Raw genomic sequence first — 12,140 nt, 5'->3', positions numbered from 1 at the left:
TTTTTTTCCAAGATCTTGATTTCTTGGAAACTTTGTCATATGCAGGTCAATATAATCTATAGTAATGCAAACTACTATATGCCAAGTTAATTCCCAGAAATCCCCCTTACTCTGTATAAGGGACCAAAATAATCATTTGTTACAGAGTTTTCAAACAATAAGCTTTAATTGCCTTATTAGAAAAATAAGCACTGAAATATATATAAATGTGATTACATTAAAGTAATTCTGTAGTCTAACATACTACAAACCAAAGCCCAGTCATATTTTTAATCATACAGAGTAGCAAGAGTCAGGTTTTAGAAATTATCCATAATGAAGTATGCAGTATCATTTAGGAAACGACAGTAAAGACGAGACAAATCTGCACATTGCAGTAAAAACTAAGTAGATCAATTTATTCTGTATACTATACAATGTGTATGTTTGAAAAGAACAATTGACATTTTCATCACTGTAACATCCTGACTGGGTACAAATATGTCCAACAAAATGTACTCCTGTGGCCTTTACACAAACACTGTCCTACTCCATAAAGAACAATGAGAGGGAAGCCTTTGGTGCTACAGATTTGGGACATATTTCTGAAGTTGTCATTAATCCACTTGTAACTATCTTGAATAAAATGTTGGTGCTATCAACTATTACTAGCCTACATGAGTACTACTCTAATAACTAAACACTATCTTTAAAGGCAAGATATGAAAGGGACTGCTGGACTACAGTGTGGACAGGTTTTCTTTGAAAAAGGTCATTATCAAATGGTAAAACTCATATAATACATTATGTACATAAGTTTAGATAGCTGAGTTATCTTGCTGGAGTAAGCTGAAAGTAAGCATCAATTTGCAGTCAAGTTTGAATTACTGTTAAGTGATTATTGGACTTAAGTTTTCAACAGCGTATAGTATTAAAATAGCTCTGCCTGCTGCTGAGGTCTGTCAGATGTGAAGGCTCATAATCAATCAATGACCTAGTTAATAATACAGTACTCCAAATACACACTTTGCATGGATAAGATATATGTAGCTGAATTTGCAGTAGTCTGCAAGCCACTGAGTGAACATCAGAAGAGCTTGTGTTGTCCAACCAGCAGGATGAGCCAAGCTGTAGGTGAATGAACGGAATGTTTAAATCAGAATGGCTATTTTTAAACCTTCCTAAACATCAAGAAAACTTTACCTATGTGAACTACAGAACAGTGGCACCAGACAATACATAGCAAGTCATCTTTAGTTGTTCAAAATTTGTTTCAGGCCCAGTCCTATAATTAAGTTCTGATTTTCATTTATACATACAAAAATAAAGAGGAATTTTCACATTAGGACACACATCTATAAAAAGCAGTTTACTCCAATAAATTCRTTTTCCTTGCTATACTGGTTTACGTTTTACTTGGTATATTCTTCTCCCAGCCTAACTTCTTACCTAAAGAAACCAAGTAGGTCTGTTTCTTCAGCCTGCTCCTGTGAAAAAAAAAATCACAAATTCATCAAAATGCTAATGGTAGATAAGGGAGGGGGGAGTGTTCTCAAGCCTGTCCTTAATTACTATATATACTGAAAATAAGGTTAGCAATTTGGAAATCCTCTGAATGGAGAAGAATATACTGGTTATTTAGACACTGATAGACTTTGCTCATGCTCTGATCAAACTGAGGCCAAATTAAGATTATTCATTTTCCTGATCATTTTCTGATGTACAAGTTTGCCTTTAAAAAGAGAGCACTGCAAAAGATATGGGCCAATGTTGTTCTTGGCTAGCAATTACTTATCCTGTAAGACCTTTCTGAACATGTCAATAAAAAGCACATTATTTGAAAAACATGCATGTTCATTAAGAACATCTTCTCTTACGATGCCTGTATTGTGTTTTTGTTTTTTTTTTTTAAACAGAAACTGTATCAGAACATTTTCTTTAAAGAAAATAATATTCAGTAGGCTGATCTTTTGAAAGAGCTTATACTCCCAGAGAACATCACAGCTGTGATTACTTATATTAAAATCAATTACATTTTGGATCACACTATACTTTAATACATCTGCTTTCATTGAGTAAACATGCTCTTAAACACATCAAGTTACCTATCTAATATCAACTGTATTTTGGCAATCTAGTACTTATGACTTGCATCATGTAGATGATCCGAGGTTTGCTCCCATTTACTGGCATGAAAAACTGCCTATTTATTCCTCCATAGGTCATTATATTAAAAAAAAATTTTTGAACTGGTATTTGTATGTTGCCCAAAGCCAGTGAGCAACTGCTGTATAACAAAGAGACAAGGAGTTAGTTTACTACCACTTCAGGAGTTCAAGAAGAAAATTAAAGGTATATACTCTTTCACTTCCAGAAGTCTGAGAGTCAAAGACAACAGAGTATCTAACCTTAGCAAGCTTAGATTTGAAGTTTGTCATGAGGGAAACTCTCAAGCACAATTCATTTCTTTCCCATCCTCACACAGAGCATTTCAGCTTTAAAAGCTTAAAGAGATGCTGAATAAAAAGGGCACCTGCCTTCAAATATAGGTATGAATTTCAGATTAAATTTGAATGTGTGTAGTTGTTGCTGAATAAAATATACAACTGCAAAAGCATATGGCTGAATCAAGTGTGTTTCACAAATCTCAGGTTTGCAGTTTTTACTTTCAGTAGCAAGATTCTGGGCTCCTAGTTTCAGGTACTCTGAAAGGTACAGAATCACTTGTGCTTTGACTGGCACATTATCTGCTTTTTAAAGTGTAAAATTAATAGACATTTGCAAAAGGTTGTGCAAAACTATCATATTTACAAAAATGGCACAAGAGTGAATTCAACAGTCTATGCACATGCACACTTCATTCACATCTTCAACGAAAGTGTGTTCTAAGCTACAGAACTCAAGAGAATACCAGCTTCAACAGGCAGTTGTCAATAAGCACTAGGTTCACAAGAGTTACGCCAGGATGGGCAAATATTGCCCAAGTAAAAACTCTATTGTTAAAGCTGAAACAGGTTTAAGGCCGTTCAAGAGCAGAAACAAAATTCAGTCAGAGCCCTGTCTTTGTTTTTATACATGCTTCATCTTCTAGCAACTTGTGATCTAAACCTCTATTTTAGACAACAAACCCAAACACAGAAGAAAAACCAACACAACTGGAGGTTATATTAAATACAAATATGCTGTAATTAAGGTGAAATAACAAAAGCAGGAACATTAAAAGTTGTAAAACTTGTGATGTCACTTGCTGGAACCAGTCCTACACTAGGAAATGGGCAATATGTACATTTTCAAGTAGATTACATTGCTCTAACCAAACTTGTCCTTTTAATCAGTGCATTGTTCTCAACTACTCCAAACACTACAYGTTTTACTTCTTAACAGTACTCTCTTACAATAGCAGCACATGCTATCGCTACCTGCAAAGCTGTCAGTCTCATGACTTAGTGTAAGAAAAAAAAAAGGAGGGGGAGTGAGGTGAGAAATAACTATTAGGGAGAAATAACAGGAATGAGAATATTCATGCAGTTCAGCTGTTCTAGTCAGCCAGCCAGCTTGCTAGCAACAAGAGAAGGTTTCCGCTGCGGGAGATCCTGTGGAGTAGGAATATGGTCACCAGTGACTTCTGTCTTGTCAGGAGCTGCAGTTGGCAGTTGCTTATTCTTCATCTTTGCTTTAGCCATGTTGTAATCGCCAGAGTCAAAGTACTTTTGCTAAAAGACAAAATTATATACATATATTTAAAAGTCTGAAGTGTTATTAGATATATATGCTGAATTACGTGGTTAGATAGATTCTTTAAAACTTAAATTGTTATTAAAACTTCTTGATTTGGTAAGATAACTAGCTCTACGCTGATCAAAAAAATCCTATCAAAACTATCAGGCATGCATAGTTAAATTCGGAACACTATTAAGTGAATGGTTAAGGTTCCAGATACCATTCATCTAATATCACGTGACCATTATTTTTGCCTTAGTTTTCACAAGAGCATTGCTCACCCACACTTCAGCCCTTGGGGTTTGTAAAATCTGTTGCAGTGAGAAATCTCTGGTAGACAGAATAACCAAACTATATCAATGTAGGAACTAAAGCTGGAGAATTGAGTCTGCTCTGTCATACCATATCAAAGCAGCACAAAACTGCATATAACAAGAAAACCTCTTAGCTGCATATATTCAAACACTGAAGCTACAAATCCTAAATTCCAAAATTTATCATTCAGTTGAGTCAAATCTACTGTCCAGAACTTCTGAAAAGCACTGTGAATGAAATTCTTATCAGAACTCCAGGTTTCTTCTGGACATAAGATACTCATTTAGAATCTAAGGAATACATTAAGTTTGAATTTTGCTTTACGTTCACTTTGCAAAACAGTGTTCCTTAAATACAAACGTTCATATTATATTTCTATAACTTTTATTAGTATTAACCTTTACAGTCCTTTTTGCTGTCACATCTCTCAATGTTATCTATGGATGTTAAAGACAAACAACTTAAAACTATCTGTGTTATGATAAGATTAAGCATCATTCAAGTCCTGCACAAAGTCTTCTATTGCTGGTTCACACATTTTAGAGAAACAAATGTATTTTGTTATACCTATTCAGAGGCCTACCACAAAGGTACTTTTAACTTACAGCTTCACACAGATTACCAAATGAAGCCAAAAATTAGATTCAGAAGAAAGACTAGCACTAGCAATTATTGCTTACAATGCACAATCACCTCTGAAGAGAACACTCCCTAGGTAAGTTKACATGGGCATTACCTCTAAGTCAGTTCCACAGCAACCATTATTTCCTGTTATGTTTAAGAGCTTCCAGAGAACATATTACCACCTYTCCCTTCATTTTGTATTAGTACTAACTACTTGTAAAATGTTCAGTGTCAGCAGTTGAAGAGAAGTAATTTAAACACCTGAATTAACAGGTGTTTACCTAAGAAATAAAGAGGAGATATATTTAGGGCTCCTGAAGAAGGCATTTAATGTTTTGTGCTGTAGTTTGCTGGACCTTTTAAGAAAAAAGTCTGTTTTTTCCCAGGGAGTCAGTACACCTGATTCAGATACTTTCACTGGCAAATCTTCCGATTCAACCCTTTTGACAGTATAATCCTTTTCACACCACAATATTCTGGCACTGTATCTGCAGACAGGCCTGAAAATAGGCTTTTGTATTTTGTGCTTCAAGATGGAATGAAAATGAACTTTTAAATAGGAACTAAGTAATAACAAATTGTTCAATCTTTAGATGTGTTACTGCTGTTAGCTGATATATATTTCCATCTGTAGAACTAGAATTCTTTCTGTAGAAGCGTAGCATCCATTCTTACCTATTATTACTCTAGAGGAAACATGCTAATGATGTATGCATCTAATTATACAGGCAGAGTGTCTGAGTTGTCAAATACAAGAGAATCTGAGAATGTAAGTTTAGAAAAATGTCTAAAAAATGCTTTTCATGCATTAGAATATCAGCCCATTTCTTCCTTTAGCTTATTTCTTTATTTTCTTCTAATATACTCTAGCTTCTCATAAATAGCCTGTATTTGACCATCCCGCTCGAACAGACTCTAAATTTACRTAGGAATCTTAGTGTCACACTCTCTAAAAGTACGCTCACTATCTGGACTATATTTTACACTGCAGCAATTCAGGCACTCCAAAGTGCACCAGGGGCCTACACCAAACAAAGCGGCTTCCTCCTTTAAGACACTGAACACATTAAACAAAAATAATAAAAAATATAACATGGGAGAAAATTATTATCACCAAATTATGAGTGGAGAACTGAAGAAGGTAGGTTATGAATCAGAATCTGTAACTTTTTGTCTTCCTTCATCGCAATAGCAGATTCCCAAACCCTGAGCCAAATAAGATGACCTTCTCTTGATCTTGATGGTTCTGGATCAAAATACTAAAAACAAAACAGCATCCAAGCACTCAAATTTGAAAATATAGGCTGTTACATCCTTTGCATACACAGTACTATTATCAAGATGAAAATATTGTAGAGATTGTTACTGTTGGTGTTTTTTTCACATTTGTACTGACAGTACAAAAAATAACAATTGTTCTGCCGACAAAAAGAACTCTGTACTGTCTTCCTAAATCATCAGTACCCTATACACATCCCGTGACCATTCTGTATCTACACACACTACGAACTAGCTGAACTCTTGCTTAGGTTGCCTTTGACCACGTAATTGAGTAATTCACAGAAGAAGCCACCTAATCCACTAYCTGACTATCTGGACCATATTTTAAACTGCAGCAATTCAGGCACTCCAAAGTGCACCAGGGGCCTACTACCTGACTGTTCCCAGTAGTCATTAACTATGCTGTGTTATATACAGAAAAGTCACCAAAAGCAGTCTTCTTCTTAAAAGTGCAGGTAAACCATTGATGCTGTAAGCATCTACTTTGCCAACTGGATATCTATTCTGTGGAAATGGTGTTTTAACAGGTTTCTCTTCCTTGTGCTTTTCCAGAAAAAGTTTGAACTTCTTAGCAGCTGTAGGCATATGAAGGTCTGTAGAGCAAAAAAGAATTACAGATATGGGAGCTTTGACATTTCTTGTCCACACCCTGTGGACAATAAAGAACTCACTCCTTTTTGAAGCCTCTTTCTCAAGAAGTCTGAGCCTCCTGGCTTCTGGCCCAGATGAGGATATCTTGCTTTCAATTTTGCTTCTTCAGCTTTTTCTGGGCTGATCACCTTATCCTCCATTTCCTGAAACACAATTAACAATACTGTAAGTTAAATACATCAGAATACTCTGTATCAGAACACCTTCACAGGCAATCCATCAACATGCTGACTTATGCTAATACCTGAATATATCAATTATTTCAGTAGACATGTTCATATTCTCTCAAAAACACTGATGGGAAGCAAATGTAAGAGTTCAGCTATCTTACATAAATACTATTCCTGAACATGTTCAAATATAATCAACACAGATCATTTTTACAGAAAAGCAGTCTATATTAAGAGCAAGGTATGGTATTCAAGTTCAACAACAAAAACATTTTTCAGGCAAAGGTAGAGCTTCACTAGGTTTAAACAAATGTTGAAAGGTGAGCCAGAGACACAGGATTTTTTCCAGGTACCTCTCTTCATCATAAAGTAGTAGTGACAGATTAGTACTTGCATGCTTGAAATAATCTATTTTTATGACTGCACTATAACTGTGACGCACTGATGTTCACCATGAAACAGTATTAAAGTACCTCAGTCTCAAAAATAATTGCTGCATATTAATGACAGCAATACTGTAGTTCTCTATGCTAGCCTTTTATGTAAGGCAGTGTTATCTATGATCATCCTAACCTAGATAGCCCATTTATGTAGAATAAAATGCTTATTTTATGAGCACACTGTAAAATGCAGATACCCAAACGATTTGAAGATACCCATTTGGCAAAAGCTGTAATTTGTGCATCCAGTCTTTCCACACTGACCTCTACTTTATACTCATCTGCTCCAGTTCACATAGAAGAAATTGTACTATATGCATCAAATTACTACCAGACCATTTCYAAAATATCTTCAATTCAAATTTCTTCTTTCACTACTTTCCAATATTCATCCAATATAATTTTTTGTATGCAAAACAGGGCTTATTTGGGGAAAAATATATATTTTTTGCACTGGCTGCTGCATGCCTTGAAATGTAATTACCATCTGAATTCACAGGAAGACTTTTAGCCAGGAAAAGAATTCCCATTCAGATCAGAAGAGCCCAGTATTCACCTGTGACTAGAGTTGTATATTTACTGTAGAGCTACACAGGTAGCCCCTTCACTCTCTTTTCCATCTATGTCATCATCCTTTCATTGCATCAATCAGCATGACTGTGTATATTCCACACAAACAGGTTACAGAAACTAATTCAACTGAGAAACAGCCATCTATATATATTCCTTTCTTCGTACTGGGTTGCATCTCAGTTGGATCAGTCTCCCCATCTGGTTCACTAAGCAGCTACACAAAAAGGTATGTCAGCACAGAGGCTGGGAGATCACAGGAATGGAGCAGCTGGGGGCTCCTTCAGCCAGAACTACTAAAGAAATACAGCCATAAAACTAGCCTACCACAATTAACAGTGCTCTCCTACATCTCTTATAAAAGATCAAGAATCTATAATATGCAACATCTTTCTGGTAAGAAACTCCAGAAGCAAAGGATATGGTAACTCCCAACAGAATTAAAAYACAACAGACAGTCTAGTTGCTCCATTAGTCCAAAACCTCACAAAGAGAACTTCTCACAAATCAAAGGGAATCTAAATTAGCAGTTCTACCAAGGAAAGACAATAATCATCATAAYTGTTTCAAAGAAACTTCTGTGAGGAATGGAACCAATGCTTTTCAGTTACAGATGAAAATGTAGCTGGCAGTATAAAAGATACGCAAATTTACCTAACATGCTACAGAACACAAAACTTTTTTTTCACTACATATCATACCAATCAAGACTACAATTGTCAYATGTTAGAAAAAACATTCAACAGTTGTTCTTCCTATCATGCTTTGCTATCACATCAAAACTGACTCCCAGATTTTCCTCAAAAACTATYCTTTCAGCTAAACACACTTTCAAGATCTAATGCTGAGCTATTCAACATTGAACCAAYGGAGCAACAAAGCAAAATGTTTTGCTAACATTAACCAATAAGAGAGAATTTAAGAATAGAGGACCAATAATAAATAGGCTGCATAAATATGTATTTATGGTGCATCAAAGGAGACGTATAAGCAAATTCTCAGGGTTGACATAATCACACAGTAGAGAATCAAAAAATACGGCTAAACTGGACACAGACTATCGTCACCTACTCTTGATTGAGAAAATTAAGATCCCAAAACAGCAGGAAACAAATTAAAGAGGAATTTCAACCTCAATATTTGCAGTGTCAAACAGAACCAGCTGATGGTAGCTTCRAAGAGAAGGAGATAGTTCTTCACATAACGTACAGTTAAACTACAGAACTCCTTGCTACAGGATAGAGTAGATGCCAAGAATGGATTGCCAAGATGGATTCAAAAAGAAGTTGGATGTGAACACTCACAGCTCAGAAGGCTCTTAAGTCATAGATTGCTGAGGCTTGGGATAGTAGTTGGAGGAAAAAAAATCACTGTATGCTTGCCCTAGCCTTACATTCTTSCGCAGTTTAGGTAGTACCAAGTAGTGTTGGAGATGCATCACTGGTCCAAACTAACCCTGAACCCAAGTCAATAAGGCTGGTCTTACATTTAGTATTTTTCCTTTAAGTTATAAATAACCAAGTGACTAACAACAGATGGAAAAAGAATCAAAACACATCATGTTCTTCCTTCTAGCAAATTATAATTTTTGTCTGATAGGTCTGCTTACTTCACTAAAAGACAGCCGGTAGTTAGATAATTCATTGGAAGGTAGCTTTTGCCTTTTAATCTTTACAGCAGTACTAAATGTGTGAGGTTTCACATCTGCTGGACAAGTAAACTGCATGGCTAAAAAAGAACCACTAGCCTTCTCAAACTGTGGTATGAAGAGCTCAGCCTCTCCAACAAAAGAATCAGACAAAATGACAAGCAGAAATGGGAAAACAGGACTAGAGCAACAATGTAAGTCTTCAGCCAACAGCTACATCAAAAGCCAGTTTAAAACAAGATGCACCATTTTTAACAACTTCCTGAAAAAACAGGGATTTAARGCAAAACAAAATGAAACAACCAAGCACATTTTCCATAACCTAAAGGCTTCTTTGTTGTTGTTCAAATTCCCTGTCCCAATATTCTTAGTTTTCACACTGAGAACTGGAAACACTGGTCTTACACAAGTTTKCAAATGTGTATAAATTTCCTGTTTAACATCTTTCTCATCTAACATATATTCATTCTCCTTAGACCACATTAGAAAAACTTAGAGTAAAAGGTTTGATCATTAAGCCACTTTTTAGTCAAGGTTGCTTTAGGGGCTTAATCTTTTCTAAGCATATATATGAAATATTTAAGCAAACCTGTTTTGCAATAAGTACTTCAGAGCTAAGCATTTGCTAAGCCAACGTTCAGTTTTGTCTAGCCTGGCATAAACATTTTTAGTGAAGTTTAGTATTGTAATGCCATAACACAACTTTGAAATACTGATATCACAGTATCCTTACATATATAATCTTATATAATCTTACAGAAAACAAACACAATTCTATTTGCTTTTTTCATTTCATTTGGCTTAAATAAGTCACACGATTAAAACTGAAGTAGAAAATTAGTGAGGAATCCCTATATCATAAACACTCAGTGAATTTTCAAAATACCATGTGTAAGCCCTACATTTTAAAACTTCATATCGCAACTGAGTTGGCAAAATGAGCTGAAGTCACCTGACTTCATCAGAACACCCTAGARGGCATCACAATAAACTTCCTACCACATGTTTTACTATGCTCTTATTACAGARCTATTCCAGGACCGCAACCACAATTTTTATATGCTTTGAATAGAAACACTATCCTTTCAATAATCTACCTAATGTGAAAATACATTTGAGCTGCAGAACACAAAATTTTAAAAGCACGGACAATATACTAGCTGTAGAAGGTTGGACCTGATTATTGCACTTACAACATTATCACTCTATATTACCCCAAATCTCTCCTTCTTACATGGYAAACTCATATTACAGACTGTAAATTATTAAATAAAATCTCAGATAGGTGAGGTAAATTAAGTTTTTCCTTTTATGGTCCTTCAGAGCAGCGCTTGTTTCATAACTTCTTCCAATTAGAAATAGCTACAGAGATTGCAACTRAGTCCATATAAGAATGATGAAACTAAGAAACCAAATTACTTTTTAAAGTCATGTCCAGCAGAAGGAAATAGCAAACAGCATACAGTCACCTATGAAGCTAAATCCCATTTAAGCATCTGTAAAATTATTAGTTACAACAATGACATGAGTGCCTTTAAACYTAGCAGTTGTTCTTTCTAGAAGCCACATTTAAGTAAGACGAGCTGCAACACAGCAATTGGGTTTTGTGTATTTTTCTTTCTTGGTAGATCATCTTAGATTATATATATATATATATATATGTATGTATGTATATATGTATGTATATATACACACACGCACACACACACATATAATAGCAATAAAGTTTGACTAGTTGGATTATCACCGGTCTCCAGCCCCTGAGACTGCGAGGAGAAAGTCTTTCCCCCGCGGACACGGCGGGCAGAAGAGCAGCAGGCGGCCGGAGGAGCCGGGGCAGGCCCCGGGCGCGGACGCGCCCTCCTGCTGGGGCTGCCGAGCGGCTGCTGACGGGAATCACGGTGCCGAGCGCGGAGCCAGCCCGGCGATGCGGCTCCTCCGCCCCGAGGCGCGGGCGGCAGGGCCTGCAGCGCGGCGCCGCGCCCGCAGCGCGCCCAGGGCCTGGCCCTGCCCCTGCCCCAGCGGGGCCGAGGGCCGCCGGGGCTGCTGCGCAGCCAGGCCCGCGGCGCTGAGGGAGCCCGGAGAGCGGCGCGGCGGCAGCCAGGCCGGGAGACGCCGCCCGGAGGGCCGCCGCCGGCTGCGGGCGGAACGGAGGGAGAGGCCCGGCCGCCGGGCCCGGCGCCCGCGCTCGCTGCGGCGCGCAGACGGAGACGGAGGAAGCCGCTCGGTGGGCCGGCGCGGGCCACCTGGCACCCACCTTCTGCTCCTCGGCCGAGGCGGGCTCGGCGCTCTCGGCAGACATGGCGCCCCGGCAGCAGCGACCGCGGCGCGGAAAGGGCTCGYGGGGACGCGCGACCGCCGCTCCCGCCGCGCAGCGCAGCGCAGCCGCCTCCTCCGCACAAGATGGCCGCCGCTCTCACGACGGTGAGCCGGCGGGCCCAGACTTCCTCCGCGCGCAGCCTCCCCGACGGCACCGCCGCACTCCCAGAGCGCGGCGGAGGCGGAACTTCCGTCCCTGCGCCCCGGCTCCGGCCGCTTCTCTGACGTCACGTCCGCCCTGCCGCCAGGCATGCTGGGAGTTGTAGTGCCCGGGCGGCGGCGGGGCAGCCGCGGGGGGCCTGGGCCGGGTCGGGTTCCCGGGACACGGGCCGACAGGCCACGTAACGGCCACGAGGTCTTCGCTCGGGAAAGCGAAGTCAGGCCCCGGCACGGAGCGCCGCGGAGGGGCACGCGGCGGGGTGC

General features: G+C 38.9%; 1 protein-coding gene across 3 annotated transcripts; it reads right to left on the bottom strand.

Annotated features, from left to right (window-relative positions):
- Window positions 1-371: 371 nt before the first annotated feature.
- Window positions 372-11,913, bottom strand: ARPP19 (cAMP regulated phosphoprotein 19). 3 transcript variants are annotated; one of them, XR_014895641.1, is made up of 4 exons: window positions 11,656-11,899; window positions 6,591-6,713; window positions 1,429-3,692; window positions 372-1,107 (listed from the first exon to the last, which is right to left on the bottom strand). XR_014895641.1 is itself a non-coding variant. In XM_085303383.1 (3 exons), the coding sequence occupies exons 1-3, from the start codon at window positions 11,698-11,700 to the stop codon at window positions 3,522-3,524; spliced, it is 339 nt and encodes a 112-aa protein (XP_085159509.1). In that variant the 5' UTR covers window positions 11,701-11,899; the 3' UTR covers window positions 372-3,521. The 3 variants fall into 3 exon arrangements, 2 of the variants coding, with proteins under 2 accessions (XP_085159509.1, XP_085159510.1); XM_085303383.1 differs by having other exon boundaries at window positions 372-3,692; XM_085303384.1 differs by lacking the exons at window positions 372-1,107; window positions 1,429-3,692 and adding an exon at window positions 6,357-6,512 and having other exon boundaries at window positions 11,656-11,913.
- Between the last annotated feature and the right edge of the window lie 227 nt (window positions 11,914-12,140).

Source organism: Rhea americana, unplaced genomic scaffold, assembly GCF_003343005.1.
Source record: "Rhea americana isolate MKP2758 unplaced genomic scaffold, rheAme1 scaffold_2, whole genome shotgun sequence".
Lineage (NCBI taxonomy): Eukaryota > Metazoa > Chordata > Aves > Rheiformes > Rheidae > Rhea > Rhea americana.
Note: the sequence above shows the minus strand (reverse complement) of the source record. Positions and strands in the feature narration are given on the sequence as shown.